General features: G+C 41.7%; 2 protein-coding genes across 2 annotated transcripts in view; both read left to right on the forward strand.

Moving 5' to 3' along the window:
* LOC134447093 (ovochymase-2) overlaps positions 1-7,506 on the forward strand; it is an 18,996-nt gene extending 11,490 nt beyond the window's left edge. The window contains exons 13-21 of the mRNA XM_063196379.1: positions 517-610; positions 1,028-1,159; positions 2,939-3,019; positions 3,307-3,505; positions 3,651-3,789; positions 3,959-4,154; positions 5,110-5,261; positions 6,446-6,605; positions 7,310-7,506. Of these exons, the coding sequence (XP_063052449.1) occupies positions 517-610; positions 1,028-1,159; positions 2,939-3,019; positions 3,307-3,505; positions 3,651-3,789; positions 3,959-4,154; positions 5,110-5,261; positions 6,446-6,605; positions 7,310-7,383 (1,227 nt within the window). The 3' untranslated portion in view covers positions 7,384-7,506. The remainder of the gene's footprint in view (positions 1-516; positions 611-1,027; positions 1,160-2,938; positions 3,020-3,306; positions 3,506-3,650; positions 3,790-3,958; positions 4,155-5,109; positions 5,262-6,445; positions 6,606-7,309) is intronic.
* A 1,159-nt stretch (positions 7,507-8,665) lies between these two features.
* On the forward strand, positions 8,666-17,583 carry LOC134446730 (NADH-cytochrome b5 reductase 2). Its single transcript, XM_063196037.1, has 9 exons — positions 8,666-8,786; positions 9,440-9,583; positions 9,986-10,058; positions 10,251-10,357; positions 11,599-11,728; positions 12,169-12,252; positions 12,628-12,713; positions 13,111-13,210; positions 17,219-17,583. The coding sequence occupies exons 1-9, from the start codon at positions 8,772-8,774 to the stop codon at positions 17,389-17,391; spliced, it is 912 nt and encodes a 303-aa protein (XP_063052107.1). The 5' UTR covers positions 8,666-8,771; the 3' UTR covers positions 17,392-17,583.
* The last annotated feature ends 1,897 nt before the right edge of the window (positions 17,584-19,480 follow it).

The following is a 19,480-nucleotide window of genomic DNA, read 5'->3' on the forward strand; positions in this document are numbered from 1 at the left end:
TTGTCCCGGGCGGGCCCTTTCAAAGCTTTCAGCAGTCCTGGGCATGGCATACTGTACGTATCCTCCCCTGCACCATCCCCTGTGTCTCTGTCTCTCTCCCCTAACGCTGTCCTGTCATGAATACATTCATGCTCTCCTGAATATGCAGGGAGAGGTGACTCTCTCCTGCTCTGGGGCCCCGGATCGGTTAACTCAGCTGTTAGAGAAGGAGAGAAAGTAAACTCTGAACCCCTTTCACAACAATATCACCAAACACAACATCAAACCATGGCCCTAATAATTATGATTAAAATGATGAACCAAGATAATTATGTGAAATTATGATAATTATATCACATTATATGACATTTAGTTAATGATTTTATTTAAACTGGTGACAAATAATGGAAGCAAATGAGGCTACTAAAATCATAGGGTAATTATGTAGTATACTTTGTGTTGAAATTTCTCAAGTATGCTTGACCTGATCGTTGGCTTGTTTTCTGTGAAAGAAACCGGTTTCTCTTTTGTTTTCAGCTTGAATTCCATGATTTTGACCTGGAGCACTCAGAGCGATGCCAATTTGACTCCCTTAAGATTTTTGGAGATATTGATGAGAGACAAGACATTGGTAAGAAAAGCCTGCATATCAGTTTGGCTGATTGATATGGCTGATTGATATTTATTTAACCAACTATTCACTGTTCTCTCCTCCCCTCTCCTCTCCTCTCCTCTCCTCTCCTCTCTTCTCTTCTCTTCTCTTCTCCTCTCCTCTCCTCTCTTCTCTTCTCTTCTCCTCTCCTCTCCTCTCCTCTCCTCTCCTCTCCTCTCCTCTCCTCTCCTCTCCTCTCCTTTCCTATCCTCTTCTCTCCTCTTTTCACCTCCTCCCCTCCACTCCCCTCTCCTCTTCTCACCTCTCCTTTCCTCTCCTCTCCTCTCCTCTCATATCATCACCTTCCCTAACCTCACCTCTCCTCTCCTCTCCTCTTCTCTCCTCTCCTCTCCTCTTCTCTCCTCTCCTCTCATCTCCTCTCCTCTCCTCTACTAGTGGTTCTTTGTGGATCTCATCTACCTCCTCCTGTCCTGAGCTATGACAGCGTGATGGTGATCCGCTTCTCCTCAGACAACAGTGTAACGGCCCGTGGGTTCCACGCAACCCCAACATTCATCAGCAGATCTGGTACGAAATGAAAGTGCACACACAAACAGAAACACAAACACACATAAACATTACAGTTTTTCTAGATTGCCTACACACAATTTTCGGAATCGGTCCTCGAATTCTCAAAACTCTACACACAAATCTCCAAATCTCACACACAACGGGCCAAACTCTTCACTACCTCTGAAAAATGCACGTCTTGTCTCAAAACAATGTACTCTCTTCTAAAAACCTCATTTTGTCGTCAAATGACACACACAGACAGTCACTACAATGCACATTTGCATTCCCATTAAAACACTGTTGGGCACAGGGTAAAACTAATTTCTCCCACTAACTTGGGCTTTTTTTGTTCTGGATTGCATGGATACTGTGACATAAGTTGGAAAAACTTTATTCCCACAACACACAAACAGAAACAGAAAGATTTTTATTTCTTTTTCACAAAAACAGCACAAAGATAAACCCCACTGCCTATTTGGCAGTACAAAAAAACCTATTACATTACTGTATAGCCTATTGCTATGAAAAAAAAAACACACACACTCACATCTACTCTGCTTCATCCTGCCTTCTATTGTGGTCTGGCCACAGGACCTCATCCACATCACATGCAATCGTTTCCCTGGCCAGGCAGCGAGGGAAATACCGTCTTGCATGGCGCATCCACCCAGAGAAGGCATCAACAGCAAAAAAAAAATTCTGACATTTACTAAAAAAATGCACTAATTTATTGTAAAATATTGGGTAACCACATGGAAGTGATGTCTTGTATAACATATTTTTGAGTTCAAAAACTAAACAAATGTGTTTTCTCCTTGCATCCACTCATTTTTCATCAATATGACATGCAATGTGTGTCCTTATGGGGTGATGATTTCAGATTGTAAACCGGTATGAAGAGAGTTTGCCCATGTGATGAGGAAGTGAACATAGTATGGCAGTTGATTGTAGTGTTGTGAATGACAGTGTGTTCCATGAGAAACCCAGTGTTTTTCTTTATGAAAATTGAGTGTAATCCAGAGAATTGTGTGTAATGGTGTGAAAAGAGTGTTTTTTAAATCTGGAATTTGAGTGTTAAATAGGAATTGTGTTTAGTGTTCAGTGACATTGGTTAGGGGAGTTGGGAAATGGGTGAGATGTTCCGAGAATTGTGTGTGAAGTACCAGAACTTGTGTGGAGGCAATCGAGAAAAACTGTAACACCCCAATGCAGCCTCATACCCCAGTTTTCATACAGTGGATAAGGCACCACCACATTTATCTCAAATTACCATATGTTACGTAACAACTTGGTGTAGATAGCAGACATGGGTAATGTGGACTAATTAGTTTTAAAAATAATGCTCACAACTGATAATATTGTACTGGATTCTATAGCTTCACTTTCAGCAGGTTACAGACTTAGAACACCAAACTTGCCTACTGATTACTAGAGCTGTAACAATATTGTTTTGAACTGAGAAATCGCGATACACAGAGTGAAGGTACTCTATCACGGTGCCAGAAGGCAGTATCATGATATCCCTTACAAGCTTGTGTTACACTTAATTCCATAAATGTTATTTATAATTTCATTTTAGAATGTTGGCAAATGTGAAAAAAGAAATATCATTATTATTTTTTTAATTGTGGGGTGTATCGGACCACAGATCAAAGATTGTGACATGAACCGAATCGTGAGTTGAGTGTATTACAATATTACTGCCCTACTGATTACATGCCCACCCTAATGTGACCAGTCTGAGACCTTTCCAGTGATGTTTACCCATTGCAGAATGTCCCTCTATGCCAACAGAGCTCCATGAGGGTGGCACAACACGACTGGAGGACGAATCAGAGCCCAGCGACATACCCCACTTACGCAATGGGCAGACAGGTTTGTCTACTGATGCCTGTGGTGCTATTGTTTGGTCATATGTATTTGTATTGCCAACAAGTGATTTAAAACCATTTGGCATTTTGGCAGGTTGAAGTTATTTAAAACATTTTTAATCTATTTGACTTTGGCCTCTATCTTGGTTTGTGTGCTAAGAAAACACCATGAGGCATTAACTTTGACATTCAAATCAGTTTCCTTTTACACAGTGACTTCCTGCGGTCCTGTATTACTAAACTACTCTGTTGACGAGCCCATTTCTTTCTTGTCTTCCTGTGGGTTGTCAGCGGGGTGTGGAATGTCTCAGTACCCTGCTGGCTCAGAGGAGGGAGGTCTGGATGCAGGGGGAGAGGGAGAGGGAGAGGGCACGTCGCTGGAGGCTTGGCCCTGGAACGTGCGTCTGCATCTGGGCACTGAGGTCATGTGTCTGGGGGCCATCCTCCAGACAGGCTGGATCATCACAGCGGCCCACTGTGTGCATGAGCTGTAAGTGTATAGTACTGTCTGGCTGACTGTAGTAGATATGATCTTGCTGTTCAGACACATGTTTCTGTTTTCACAAAATGAGATGTTCTGATGTGACATTTCTAAATTATTATTTGTAATAATATTTTCTTTCATTTCACCCCAGGGATGAGGAAGTGCTTGACATGTTGACTGTGGAAACATCAGCTCCAGACAACCAAGTAAACACAAACACAACAGAAACACAAGCAGAACACATGTGGTTTTCCCTTGAATGCACAATACACAGTAAATTAATGCAACACGTAGGGAGCACGATGGGGATACTGTACATACACTCTAGATGTTAAATCCACTCTTTAGTGTTGAATCAACACTGCAACATCTACTGTGCACGTTCACCCTAAATGCAGTAAGTAAAACCTCATTATCCCCTCAAAAATAATTGTCCCATTCTCCCACCAATTCTTGTAGAGTCGGAGGGTGAGGACCGTCCTCCTGCACCCCGACTATGGGTCCTCGTCTCAGGACTCTGATGTGGCATTGCTGCAGCTGGACTCAGAGCTGGTGCTATCTGAAGACATCCAGCCTATATGCCTTCCCAGCCCCCTCCAGGAGGCCTCGCTCTGGGCTCTGGACTGCAGCATGTCTGCAGGGAGCAGGCATGGAGGTAGGAAACTGTATTGGAGTACTGGAGTACACTACTCTTCAAAGGCAAAGAGCAGTAACTACACCAACACTGAAACCGAGAAAAATACCTCCAAAGCCTTGGTATTAGATTGGATATTGTAGTTACTACAAAGTTGACGCAGCAATGCTTGTAAAACAGGCCACATTTGGTCCTAAGGCTTAGTGACAAGATAAAGCAAGCATTTTGAAGACCATTTTCAGTATAAACTCAACTTTGACAAAAAATGTACAGTAGTTACTGCACTTTGACTTTGTACGGCAGCATAGTCATTGAATGACTGCACCCTGACGAAGACCGCCGAGGTCAAAATGTGCCACAGTTTTCTGTCGTTCTTTTAACATACTGGAGAGGTAGTTACTGTTTATAACGTGGTTGGCAAATCGGTTAGGCAAAGAGGGACCCAAAATTGAATTGGAGTGGAGTGTTTGTAGGTCAGGGCTTAACATTCATGCTGCAAAAGAATAAATAAAAGACTCCCTTCAAATCTGAGCGCAGTTGGCCAAAAAGAATTGGACTCGGCCAACACTTACGTCTCTAAATTATAAAGCATGTCTTTGTTTTGAATTGTTATGCAAATGCCAGAGGAGAAATGTTATGAAATTAGATACCACATACAGTATTTTGCTCATGTTGAAATATGTAATCACATGTCTTTACTAATACACAGCGGATCTTACGCACACCTAGCAACAGTGAGATATGATTCTGTCTTTAAACCTGAATTTGCATTCCCTTGTGCAAATCAGGGTTTGCTTGTACAGCGCTGCAGCCAGTTTGCATGAAAATATACATAGATAAGAAAAAGGGTTTTGGTATCTGGACCCACTGTGTCATATTCACGACACACACCACACAGGCTGTCCTGTCCCAGTGATTAACAATGCAGCTCAAAAACACCCACTCACCTCTCTATGTGGTGGGCTTTCATTGGCAGGAGCAGTGGCCCTCAATAGCAATGCATCACAGCATTCAGTTGAAACTCTGCTGATGAAACCTGTCGAGTGTGAACACTACTACCCTGGCAGACTGGCGGACAGCATGCTGTGTGCTGAACCTACAGGACAGAATCAGGACAGCTCGTGTATGGTAAGGACTTGTTATGGTATGTTACTGTTTATTTCACAGTAAGTTGCCGTGGAATGAAAGCAACAATAAGACATTTTATTCTTCTTCTGCTGCTGCTTCTTCATCTTCATCTTCATCTTCTTGTTCTTATTATTATTATTACTAGTACTGCTTCTACTACTGCTATTACTACTACTAGTAGTTGCAGGAGCGGAGGCTACTGCTATAGGGGGCTGAGTAACTTAAGGCTCATAGGCCCAGGGCCCTCCCGTATTGGTGGTAGTGGGGGCCCTATTATGAGCTTGGCAGGCCTTATGTGGGGCACTGTCATTGTTTTTGTTTCCCCCTGGGGCACTGTGTGCAATGGTTCCGCCACTGAGTAGTAGTAACCACTCCAATAATTAAAAAAAAACCAAAAAACTAGAAATGCACTCAGAGAGTGCAGACGTCCGCCAACGAAGCTGTTACACCCTTTTTTTCTTTCTGCCTTGTTTTTTGTGGAATGTCAAAAAAATGTGCAATGTCAAAATTCGCCCTATCCTGCAATGGTGAAGAATCCTGATCCGAATCCTGATCCAGTTCACCACCAAAATGTAATCACTTGTCCCTTTTGCCATTTTCAACAACTCCACAAAATTTCATAAAATTTCATCTGTGCATAACCTTTTGAGTTATCCTACTGACAAACAGACAGACAGACAGACAGGCAGACAGACATAAAAACAGACAGACAAACAAGCAGCCAAACGAACCAATTCGACCGAAAACATAACCTCCTTGGCAGAGGTAAAAATCGTATCCTAATCAAAACACTCTACCTGCCTCCGCTCTCTACTGGTGACATGGCTCCCTCTAGTGGAGAGAAAATGCTATAGCAGATGTTTGGCATGACCTGGATTTTTTACTAGACAATCCAAGCAAGAGGAATTCCTGACCTGTTATGCAATGTGCAAATAGTAGAAAATCTGTGTGTAGTAAAGCTGGGCGGCTCGCCGTAGTGGAGATGCATGAGTGAAATGATGGTATGATTGTCTGCAGTTTGTGATAATCACTTACTATAAGCATGTATGATGTTTACAAATATATACACAATGATAAACATAGTTGCATTTGAGTTCTCCAAACCACATTACAATAACCCTTAAACATGTATAATAATTATTGATTATTTAATAATTATGCATCACTTTGGCCTCCCTCCCAAGGATCATGATGGAGATGCCCTAGTCTGCCGTCGGCCACATGAGTCCAGTTTCTTCATCCTGGGGGTGTCCAGTTGGACTGAGGGGTGTGGGACGTCTCCAAGGCCTGTGGTTTACTCCTCTATACTGCATGCCTTGGACTGGATACTGGAACAACTCCATGGTGAGTTTCACTTAAAGGACACTGTGGAGCAATTTAGTAAATACGATTCCCCCTTCACACTGGTCTTACACCTCCATAGACTGCATTCATTGCAGTTGGCCCTGACAGGTAAGCTAAATCACCAGGCCTTCTTTGCTGACTCTGAAGGTGGAAATGTCAGAAATTCAAGAAACGAAGCTCGCCTGTGAACGTAGGCCAATAAAGTTGCACACAGTAGGCTATGCAGTTATGCTTTAGTTATACGTTTATGCTCTAAGTTATAGGCTACTCTTTACTTCATGTGTTGCGTGATCTATCTGTTATGCCAAGGCCTCAGTGTTGTGGGGTGGTCAGTGTTGACCTCGTATTTTGATAATGCATGTGCTCATTTCTTCATCTGATGCAGGTTTTTCCGGACCATGAAAAACTGATTATAGATATTTGGCCAGACCGACTCCAATGCTAATTGTAATGTAGTGTAGTGTAGTGTAACGCAGAGTTACAGGCAAAAGCATATAGACAGGCCCAAGCCATGCATAGGCTCAGATACTAAACCAGAGACCTTCCATTATGAATTGAAAGAATCTTTGACTAAACCACTTAATGTGCTCACAATATTTCATTCCCTGATTGAGCGTTTATCCAACATGTAGCACCACCCATGGATATTTGTGACATCATTTTGTATATTTATATAGCTTTGATATTGTTATATTTTTGAACAGTGACTTTGGATGAAAATCTCCAAGTGGCGTCAGAAGAAATGGATTATTGGACTGAATCGTCTGGGGAGTTTTAGGTCATAGCATCACACAACACCTCAAGATACCAGACCCACCTCAACCATGGTGCTCTCAATGATCAGTATTTTATAATAGTTAAGTGTTATTATTACCTCATGCTATTTATGTATAAATGTATTTATGTATCTTATGCTATTTATGTATCTATGTAGCCTATATTTTCTATTTGTATGAATGCGCACAAAGTTGTTGAAAAGCACATATATCATAAACATTTTGATCTAGATGTAGGACCTACATAGGCACAAGTGTATTTTTTCTTGTACAGTTGAATTCGCACAAAGCTGTTGAAAAGCATACCATAAACATTTTGATCTCAATGTAGGGCCTACAGGCACAGCCTACAGACACAAGTGTATTTTTTTCCTGTACCATTTTATTTATTCAATGACAACAATAAAATATGTATTACTTTGAGATTGTGTTGTTGGTGTTCAATAACTGGCTTGTTATAATAAATGTGTTGTCTGAATGATCATACCAAAAGTTACGCTACGTGATCCATATAGTGAAACAGGCTTGGGTGTAATACAGTGATTCTCAAAGTGTGGTCCAGGGACCACTACTGGTCCGCAACAGAGCTCAGGTGGTTCGTGAGGGGATTTCTACTTTTCCAAGACAAGATAGCAGTAGGCTATATTTGTAACTGATTTTCATCACAATAAGACAGGCTTTTACAGGTAATGTGAATAAAATATTAATGTTAAATGTTTATTTGTACTGTATCTATTATTGACCACTTATTACCAGTCCATCACTGTTATCTGTCATGTCTTGCACTTTATGTCAGTCTGTAAAATGTCAGTCTTGTAATATGTCTGTCCTGGCATGGTATAGAGAGAAAACGTAATTTAATTTCCCTTGTAGCGTATGTCTTGTGCAGAAAGTGACAATAAAAGCTGACTTGACTTGACTTGACTTAAAAAGTAAGTTATCTGCATTGAAATTTGCAGTGTCACATCAGCACCTGTCAACTGTCAACTGTCCGTTCAGTTGACAGGTGGTCCCTGAACATTTTTGGGGAGATAAAGTGTCCTCGGTCTGAACAAGTTTGAGAAACACTGGTGTAATATATCTCCATGCTGATGCACATGCATGTGCTGCTGGTGGTGGTCTGACCACTTTCTCACACAGTCACACGGACTGTCATGTCATGCTGCTATGGAAAGTCCTATTGGCTAATTCCAGTGACTGCATACAGCCATTGGCTAATTCATACAAGCCCGCCTCTCAAGACCCTGACGCTCCTCCCCTAGAACAGCCCCAGTTCAAAGGTGCGCGTCTGTATGAATGAGTGACTTACTGATTACTTTTTACTTATTCTGAATGAAGAAGACTATCGACTGAGGGTAGCCGAGGACAGCGGGACGAAAAAGGAGTCACTATGGAGGAATATTTGGTAAATACTTTTGCGTGATTTGTTTTAATTCTAACGAATGCGTCTCAGCTGTGACAAGATACGTTTATAGGCTATGGGTTGTTCATTCATAACCAAAACTACCTGTAGATTCCTTGATAATGACTCGGCACTTCTGGGTAGTTGTAAATAGGCCTACTGTAGGCCTAGTTAGCAATAGCCTACATTTTACAGCGCATTGTAAAAAAAGTCGGAAAAGTTTTGTGTGGGTGCAATCTGGCGCGCCAGGCACCCGCAACACCAAAAAGTAGGTTAAATGCAGTGGTGTAGTCTACAGTCTACCTATAACGCAGGTATACGCAGTATACCCACTTCAACATTTCTGGGATTTCATTCAGTATACCCACTTCAAATTGATTGAGCCATTATTTAGAATAGCGCAAATATACAGTATACCCACTTCAAAAAATGCTCAAATATACAGGCCTACCTACCCACTTCAAAAAAGTAGACTACACCACTGGTCAAATGCCAGCCAGACATTATTCTGTGGCCGCTTTGCACATGACAGTCACATAGGACTGTCATAGACTTCAAAATGTTTGGCAACTTATTTCATATGAAGAAGTATTTGATTGTATAAATTATTATTTTATATCATACATTCAAATATGAATCTTTGCTGTGTTGCTCAGACAGTGCCAGTGCTGGTTGCAGTGTCCGTGGTGGCTTACACCCTCTTCTACCTGATTTCAAATGCTGGTCACAGACCGCCACAGGCTCCCAAAACCTTGCTTGACCCCACCGTCAAATACTCCCTACCACTCACAGAGAAAGAGGTAGGTTGGCATCCTCCAGTCCGGTCCGCAGCCCCATAATGCATGCCATTCCACCAGTGGAACACTGTAATAGTCCTTGTTGAAAATGCACTACCATAGGAGGTCTAGTACTACAACACTATGACATAACACAGGGCATTTAGTAATGGACTATGATGGACTATGACTTGGTCATTGCCATTATGACAACAGCAAATTTATAACGCTGTGTGGGTTAAACTCTGATGGCATCTCCTAAAAGGCCACATTTTTATGGAATTATGACATGTGACACGAATGTGTCTCTATGTAGCCTACCTGTAGGCCTATATGACAAATAAAGATCCTTGTATCCTTGTAAAAGACCACATTACGGCCATGAGCAATGCCTGATGGGAGTGTGTCTGTTTCTCCTCTCCGCAGGACATCAGTCATGACACCAAGCGCTTTCGCTTCGGCCTTCCCTCCTCCTTGCATGTCCTTGGTCTTCCAGTCGGTAGGCTACAGTGTAATCTTTCCACTGACTTGTACTGTATCATTGAATCTTTCTCATTTCAAGCCTCATCTAAATCTCTTTGTTTCCTGATATCTGCTGTGGGGGTATTTGCAGCTTTCAGCTTTTGTAACAACAAATGGCCCCATCGTCAGATAAAAATGAAACTGTGTAATGACTTGTGGTCAATTTCAGGGCAGCATGTTTACCTCTCTGCAAAAGTCAACGGCAGCCTGGTTGTCCGTGCCTACACCCCGGTTTCTTGTGATGAGGACAAGGGCTTTGTGGACCTGGTTGTGAAGGTAGGACACATGATGCACTTGACACATTTCTAATAGTGGCAAGACTAAGTCTCAGTACCTGAGTGTATAGTAGAGTAGAGTAGAGTAACTTAATTAATCCCCAGGGGGAAATTCAGGTAACCAGTAGCTTACATAAATACACAAATAAACAAATGCCCACATGGACAATTCAAGACACAAATAACACAGGAATAGTCAGGGAGGGGAAAATAAAAATAAAAAGAGTAAAGATAAAGAATGTGAAAATGTAATATGTAAAAAATGTAAAAAGGTAATTGTGCAAAAAGACATTCTGTGACTTGGGATAGACCATGTGCAGAAAAAATATGCTCTGTCAGTTAAGGTAGACGGTCTTAACATGACCTGGAACAAGTGTTGACAGATACATCTAAGATATAGTATAGTATGTAGAAGTAGGCAGTGTAAAGAGTATGATATGAGTATAATACACCTTTGCCAATACGTAGCCCCTTCTCAGACACCGTCCAGCCTCCCGCAACTGGGACATCGTAATAGTCACAACATCAAAAACTACCACAGTACTACACCACTATGCACAGCGCATTTAGTAATACATTACGACTTGTTGGTCATTGCCATTCTGGTAACAGCTCATTTATAACAAGGGGTATTGGCTTAAACCACACTTCATACACTAGCCGGGGCAGTCATGGTCTAATGCAGGGTTTCCCAAACTGGGGTGCGTGCACCCCTGGGGGTGCGTGGCCTGCCACAAGGGGGTGCGCGAGCTGAATTGAGCAATGGCGGATATGTGTTTCTATACAGATTTAAAGAAAATGAAGTAGTTTTAATTGTATGGTGAATTGTATGCTTTAGAAATATTGAGATCTATTGGAAAATGAGGATTCCCTAAATGACTCTGCATAATGTACAATGACTTGTGCAGTGAAGCCATATTTGAGTGCCCATAAGTACACCAAAACATTCGATTAGGGGGTGCGCGAACCACATTGAAATGTGCAAGGGGGTGCGCAAGAAAAAAAGTTTAGGAACCACTAATGGTTAGTCAGTCAGTCTTTGAAGGTTACAGGATCTCTGCATGGTTGCAGAGCCCTTGAGCAATGCACCTAACTTCACACTGCTCCAGCGACTGCAAGCGATATCCTGTACCTGAATAACTGTACATTACTTTGCACAAAAGTATCAACATCTAAGTGTAATGTAATGCAATATGCATGTATGATAAAAACATTTTTTTTATTGTATGGTCTTCATTGTAGGTGTATCACAAAAATACTCATCCAAACTTTCCTGATGGGGGTAAGATGTCTCAGTACCTGAACTGCATGAGCATTGGAGACTCAATTGATTTCAGAGGCCCAAGTGGACTGCTTGTATACAATGGAAATGGTAAGAAATTGTTTTTTTGTTTTGTTTTACCATTAAGAGTCAGGATGGGATCATGGATGTTCTGAACAGATGTTGAAAAGGAATGTTTAGTTTCAGCTAAGGTTTACTTATCTACTACTATTCCTATATGATATAATCTTATTTTTAACAATCATTCTTATTATTTGAATTAGGGGAAGTTCCCATATTGTAAAATATTCTGGTGTGTAAGCTTCTTTGTGGGACAGGAGAAACTCAACATTACTGAAGACGTATGTATAGTACAATATGGAGATGTGTTGTCCAATTTCCACAAGAGGTCACCATTGTATAATATGATACAGAGCAGTTTATAGTCTATATACGGCTCTGATATGATAAGGTCTATGTTGGGGAGGGGGGTGTTATTGTGGGGAAAAGTTGTTACAGTAATATGGTTTCACATTCTGGATTTGCTTCAGGGAAATTTGCTATCCGTCCTGACAAGAAGTCTGAGGCGAAAGTCAAGAAGTTTAAACACGTGGGAATGATTGCTGGTGGAACAGGTGAGATTTAAGTTTTTTCAATACATTCTTTTCGTTAATTTATTTACTCTACTTGTTTTATTTAGCAGATTGATCTCCAGCAGTGTATATTATACTGAGATTAAAGTGATTAACTGAGAGGAGCCTGTTTGGCAACCAGAAGGTTACCGGTTTGAGCCCTGCTCTGCCTGACCCCATTGATGTGACACTAAACCCCAAATTGCTCCTGTGGCAAGGTGGTACCCTGCATGGCAGCCGTTGCTATTGGTGTGTGAATGTGAGTCTGAATGGGTAAATGCGAGGCATACAATGTAAAGCTTTGGGTGTTCGGAGTGTAAGGGCGCCATATACAACAGTGTCTACAGTCCATTTACCATTTCCCATGTGCTCTGCTAGGTATCACCCCAATGCTCCAGCTGATTAGAAGCCTTACATCAGACCCTGCAGATGACACCAAATGCTCCCTCATATTTGCCAACCAGGTAAACCAGGCCTCACTCACTCTCCCACTACACAATAAGACACCCTGATTGGTAGATCAATAACCCTTACCCTAACCAATGAAGTCGAAACATAATCCGGCCATGGAATAATAAAAAAAAACAAACAAAAAGGATTTCAAGTGTGCAGACTCTTCAGTCAGCTTTAGTCCTGCACCTTTTCCTGGGACATCCTCTTGTGACATCACCTTCTGAAAGCACACATGTACACTCACACACACACACACACACACACACACACACACACACACACACACACACACACACACACACACACACACACACACACACACACACACACACACACACACACACACACACACACACACACACACACACACACATTCAACCTCTACATGTATGGTATGCTGTCTTGCAGACGGAGAAGGACATTCTGCTGAGGGAGGAGCTGGAGGAGGTGGAGAAGGGGCACCCAGAGCAGGTCAAGCTGTGGTACACACTGGACAAGGCACCAGAGGGTAAGACAAATACACACACACACACACACACACACACACACACACACACACACACACACACACACACACACACACACACACGCACACACACACACACACAAGCACCCACATATGCGCACACAAACACATACATGCGCACTAGACCTGTTCAAAAAAACCTTTTTTTGTCATTTTGAAGCCAATTGCTGTGATTCCCATTCTCCAAGGTGTGAAATGGCCAGATATAAAATTATTTTGATTTTGGACCATGGGAAGACCTGCCTCAAGAGCCATAAAGTTTCAATGTTTATTTTAATCAAAAACGCCTGACATTTGGCCCCATTTTGCCTAATAACTTCACAGCCATTTGTCATAGAGCATTGTGGGTGGTGTCACCTGAAAGCAGACAAAATTTCCTTTCAGGTGATACCCAATATGTCAGTATCATGCACAGTTATAGCTGACTTTAAAGCAGAAATGTGTTAAATTTAGGCGAATTTTGGTGGTTTCAGCTCAAACAATACTCAATTGGACCCCAGAAAGGTTTATTAATTCACCAAAGTATAGTGCCAAATTGAAGTCTGAAAGAAAATATATTTCCTAACATTTCATATATTGCCAGTGACACATCCTGAACTGTCAGAACACAATATATAAAGTCGTGTTCTCTTGCTTACTCTTCCTGTGCTGTCGGAACACAATATTGGCCTAATGGATCCTGATTTTGTTGGTTTGCCCACCAATAAAGTATCAGTCTGTAATTTTAATATTAGGTGTATTCTAACATGGAAAGATAGAATATCAAAAAGCAAATCCAGAAAGTAGCTTAAAAGAATATATATTAGGAATTTATTTCTATTACTTCAAGACACCTGAAAATAGTCAGCTGACTTAAAAAGTCTCCCGTTGATAGAAATGGTGAACGAATCAGACACAAAACTCTCCAAACATGTTAAAGAGCCAGAAGCTGTAAAAAGGTGATGTTAGCTTGTGGACCTGAACATGGGTGGAATGGACAAAAACAAGTCAGAGTGTTTCAGTAAACAGCACCAACAGCTGTGTCCTTAAGAAATATAAAAACGACTGCTGATCTACCTCAGTCTTAGGGTGCAATCAAAACACAGTCAAAATATCAGGCTTATACTAAGCATAAAACATAAAACCAGACTATTGTAGCCTCATAATGCCCACACTTCCACAGTGGAATGCTGTAATAGTTGTTGAAAAGACATACCATACTATTACCTTACTACTTACCAAAGACTACCATAGTACTACACTACTATTACATTACACATAGCCTATAGTGATACATTACGACTTGGTCATTGCCATTCTGGTAACAGTAAATGTATGCTGTTGTCTTATGTGTTATGTCTTTTCTTATGTCCCAAAGGTGTGTGTGTGTGTGTGTGTGTGTGTGTGTGTGTGTGTGTGTGTGTGTGTGTGTGTGTGTGTGTGTGTGTGTGTGTGTGTGTGTGTGTGTGTGTGTGTGTGTGTGTGTGTGTGTGTGTGTGTGTGTGTGTGTGTGTGTGTGTGTGTGTGTGTGTGTGTGTGTGTGTGTTGCATTGTCAATAAACCATGGATGAATGGATCTCGGCCATTGTAGTCATGGACTGTTTCAGCTGCCACTATCTGGCAAGCAACAGGATAGAAGCCATGGCAAAACAGCTATTTTTACCAGATAATAAGACAGATGAACTCAAGAGAAGATCAGCAGAACACACACACACACACACACACACACACACACACACACACACACACACACACACACACACACACACACACACACACACACACACACACACACACACACACACACACACACACACACACACACACACACACACACACACACACACACACACACACCTTAAACTTCATTATCATGTATAATAAGTGTGCTAAGTATACAAAGTGTGCAGACATTGAACTTTATTTTCATAGTGTCTGACCCTTTTGTCCTGTACCTTCTCATGGGAGAATTTCAGATGATGAGTTGTTTGGAAGTGCCCAACTGGTCTGTGGAACCAGAAGTCTTAATGGTTACCAGGGGATCAAATGCCTTTCTCCCTCAATGTAATAGAAATCAATACATATTTTTTAAAGTTACTTTTTACTTTGCTTTTTGACATTCTATGTTTCCATGTTAGAACACACCTACTATTAAAATTATAGACTGATAATTTCTTTGTGGGCAAACCAACAAAATCAGGATCCATTAGGCCAATATTGTGTTCCGACAGCACAGGAAGAGTAAGCAAGAGATCACGGCTTTATATATTGTGTTCTGACAGTTCAGGATGTGTCACTGGCAATATATGAAATGTTAGGAAATATATTTTCTTTCAGACTTCAATTTGGCACTATACTTTGGTGAATTAATAAACCTTTCTGGGGTCCAATTGAGTATTGTTTGAGCTGAAACCACCAAAATTCGCCTAAATTTAACACATTTCTGCTTTAAAGTCAGCTATAACTGTGCATGATACTGACATATTGGGTATCACCTGAAAGGAAATTTTGTCAGCTTTCAGGTGACACCACCCACAATGCTCTATGACAAATGGCTGTGAAGTTATTAGGCAAAATGGGGCCAAATGTCAGGCGTTTTTGATTAAAATAAACATTGAAACTTTATGGCTCTTGAGGCAGGTCTTCCCATGGTCCAAAATCAAAATAATTTTATATCTGGCCATTTCACACCTTGGAGAATGGGAATCACAGCAATTGGCTTCAAAATTACAAAAAAAGTTTTTTTTGAACAGGTCTAATGTACACACACCCACACATGCACACACAAGCACGCTCACACACACACACACACACAGGGTAGGGAAACGCATGACCTCACCTTCTTATAGCCTCCGCACCTTAGGAGCCAGATAAAGCAGCCTCATCTCTCTCTCTCTCTCTCTTTCTCTCTCTCTCTCTCTCTCTCTATCACACACACACACACACACACACACGTTGCCTTCCAAAGGCGTCGTCTACTTCCTGTAGTCATATTAAGAGTATGTAAAATGCAATTACGCCGTATAATTGGGTGCTGTGCAAGTCTGCAATACCTCAAGCTGAATTTGTGTCATTTTAAGGGAAGATCTCCAGTACAGTAGACTCAGTAGCCTCTTCCACAGATGCACCAGGTCATTCACTACTGTACACAGGGCCGCTGCCAGCTTTGGCCAGGCCCAGGACATAGTCATCTGAAAGTCCCCCACCCCCACTGTAAAATATTGCAGCCAGTTGAATGTAAAAAGGTAAACAGGTGAGGAAGCCTTGAGTTGAGTGAAGCTTTGAGTTGAGTTAACTTAAAAACTTAAGGCAACAGGACGACTTACCTTTTCACGTTTAAGTGGCTTGCAATTGTTTTACGGTGTACATACAGTGTAATGGGGCATGGTTCTGGGCCCTCCCATCCGCTCTCTGGGCCCGGGACAACTGATGCCTTTGCCCCCCCTCCCATGTCGACTTCCCTGACTGTACAGTATGTTCAGGTGGCCTACACAGTCTCACCCCAAGTAGTCAATTTTTGACTACTCAATTTTTGACACCCCAAGACTGCAATTTTTGACGTCTTGGGTATTCCTTCCACATCACATTTTGACTATGTCCTCAAAGGCGCCCCCTTGTGGCAGCATAACGTCATTGAGGTTAGGTTTAGGAATAGGTTTAGGGTTAGGCCACATAGTCAAAATGTGACGTGGAAGGAATACCCAAGACGTGAAAAATTGCCGTCTGGTCCAAGGTAGTCAGAAATTGACTACTTGGGGTGAGACTGCGTTGAGGTGGCGGGTGCAGTGCTCAGGGGTGTCAGGGGTTCAGGGGGGTGAAGTGTGACTGAGTCACCAAGGCCCCATGTAGGGCCCACACACAGTTTGATGTATGAAGATATGTGGCTGGGGGGTCCATTGGAGCTGATTGTACATAGGGCACACAATTTGCTGCTACGCCCCTGTGCTGGTGGTGCTGTACTGCAGAGTCATTGGAGTTAATTAGCTTCTTTAATTGACTTCTTCTCAACAGGGTGGTCCTACAGTTCTGGCTTCGTGGACGCTAACATGATTAAAGAGCGCCTCCCTGCGCCGGCGGATGACGTGCTCATCGTGATGTGCGGCCCGCCACCCATGATCCAGTACGCATGCCTGCCAAACCTCGACAAGCTGGGCTACAAGACAGACAACTCTTTTGCCTACTGAGTGACTGTGATGTCAGCGTCAGCTGTGTGTGTGTGTGTGTGTGTGTGTGTGTGTGTGTGTGTGTGTGTGTGTGTGTGTGTGTGTGTGTGTGTGTGTGTGTGTGTGTGTGTGTGTGTGTGTGTGTGGTTGACATCTCATGCTGATGCAATGTCTGGGGTTTGGTAGTGATTAAATGTGAATAAATTCTTTCTTTTTTTAAATTTGTTAAAATGACTGATGTGTGACCTTTCTTTTGACGCTGCAGAATTTAGCAGGTCATATTCAGCCTGACTCTAGTGCTGCCCATCTTTTCACATGAACATGCAGGCTCTAGACACGACAACTCACACACTCTTGGACAAAAACAGGTTGGAATACCCACTTAGGTATTACCTTCATTACCCTCTCTCACACTTCCTTTTTCAAATGAAATTGGACTTTTCACTTTTCTACTCTATAGTATAATTAGGTTTATATTGAGATCAGACCCAAAATTCTTTGTGATGAATTGTGCAAAAATATTGGACACAGACAATTTTGATTAGTGTATTATAATTAATTCAGTCTCCCTGGATAAATTCACTCTAACTTTTACATTTAATATTAGCTGCCGGGAAGACTCCTTTAATTCCTTTGGGCTGTTTGGTTTTGTGAGGAGGTGTCGGTGCTTGGTGTGAATTTGCACGTGTTACATGGCCGTCACCGTATGCTTGGTACTCAAGTGAGAAGTGAGGTGACAGGCCGATTCCACACATGTGCTGCTGGAACGCTGCCAGTTATTCTGACAGCCGTCATCATCACAGTATGGCAAGGCTGCTACTCCACAACCGTCTTCCAGGATACAGAGGTGGAGGACAACCTGAACCACCCTCAGGAAAACATCAAATGTAGCCCCTTACCAGACACCATCCATTCCTGCCACTGGGACGTTGTAATACTACCACAGTACTGCACCACTATGACAGTGCACAGGGCCTTTAGTAATACATGATGACTTGGTCATTACCATTCTGGTAACAGCTGATTTATGACTGGGGTAGTGTCTTGAGGGTAATGGACACATTTAAAGAGTTCAGATGTGAAACTCTATCAGTCATTACAAAAATATGCTTGAAAAAATAAATGAATAGTAGGCCTATTTCTTACAGGTTATCCCAATCCAAAAATCACTTAATGTCACTGTCAAATTCAAGAACTCAGGCCTTAATAAAATAGCACAGGCCAATATTGAAGTTTAGAGAATTCATATAAATATAGCTTATGTTTGTAAAATCTTCACAAATACGGTTTCTGCACTTTTGAGAGTTTTGCATCTGAACCCTTCATTTGACACCCTCCTCGCCCCCAACCAGTCGGATAGGCCCTATGATTTCCAGTTATGATGAGGTCGGATATGACATTGTGACATCACACAGTAGGTGGTCCCTTAAAGCAGGGTGACCCTGAGGAAAAATCACAAGAAAAAACACCTTTGGAAAAAAACTTAAATATTAATTTAATGATATTGACTTGAAAATAGTTTAATAATGTAGACTGTAAAATCAGAATGTCCCCAATTTCCAAGGAAACATCCCTGATTTTCAGGTCTGACATCTGGTCACGCTCACCTTAACTAAAAGCACCTCATTAATACAGAAGAATCTCACAGTTAACACACATCTGTGGCTTTTGCTTGCATAGAAAAGCATACCTGAGCATACTGTAAGTACTGTATAATAATAATAGCTGACTTTACAAACAAAGCTGATGGAATTGGGCCAAAACAAACTGAACTTGCAATTTGTAAGTAAACAGCTGTGCTTTGCTAGCCTGGCAATCACGACTGCAAGTCTCTAGTCTGGCCAGGCAAACCATCTACAACATTCCAAATTCTCCGGAAATAGGAAACCAATCACATTTGAGCATTTTCAAAAGTGTTTTAAGACAATTATTTTCCAGATCAGTTAGGCTAACAAGTGAATGAAGGAATTGGTGGTCTAATCGATTGAAGCCAAGACATTTTGTATGCACTGTAAAATATTGCAGCCAGTTAAACGTATAAAAGTGAGTTTCCCTGCTGCATTATGTTTGTAAGCTAACTCAACTTGAGAAAGCCTTGAGTTGAGTTAAG

Source organism: Engraulis encrasicolus, chromosome 4 (assembly GCF_034702125.1).
Source record: "Engraulis encrasicolus isolate BLACKSEA-1 chromosome 4, IST_EnEncr_1.0, whole genome shotgun sequence".
NCBI classification, from domain to species: domain Eukaryota; kingdom Metazoa; phylum Chordata; class Actinopteri; order Clupeiformes; family Engraulidae; genus Engraulis; species Engraulis encrasicolus.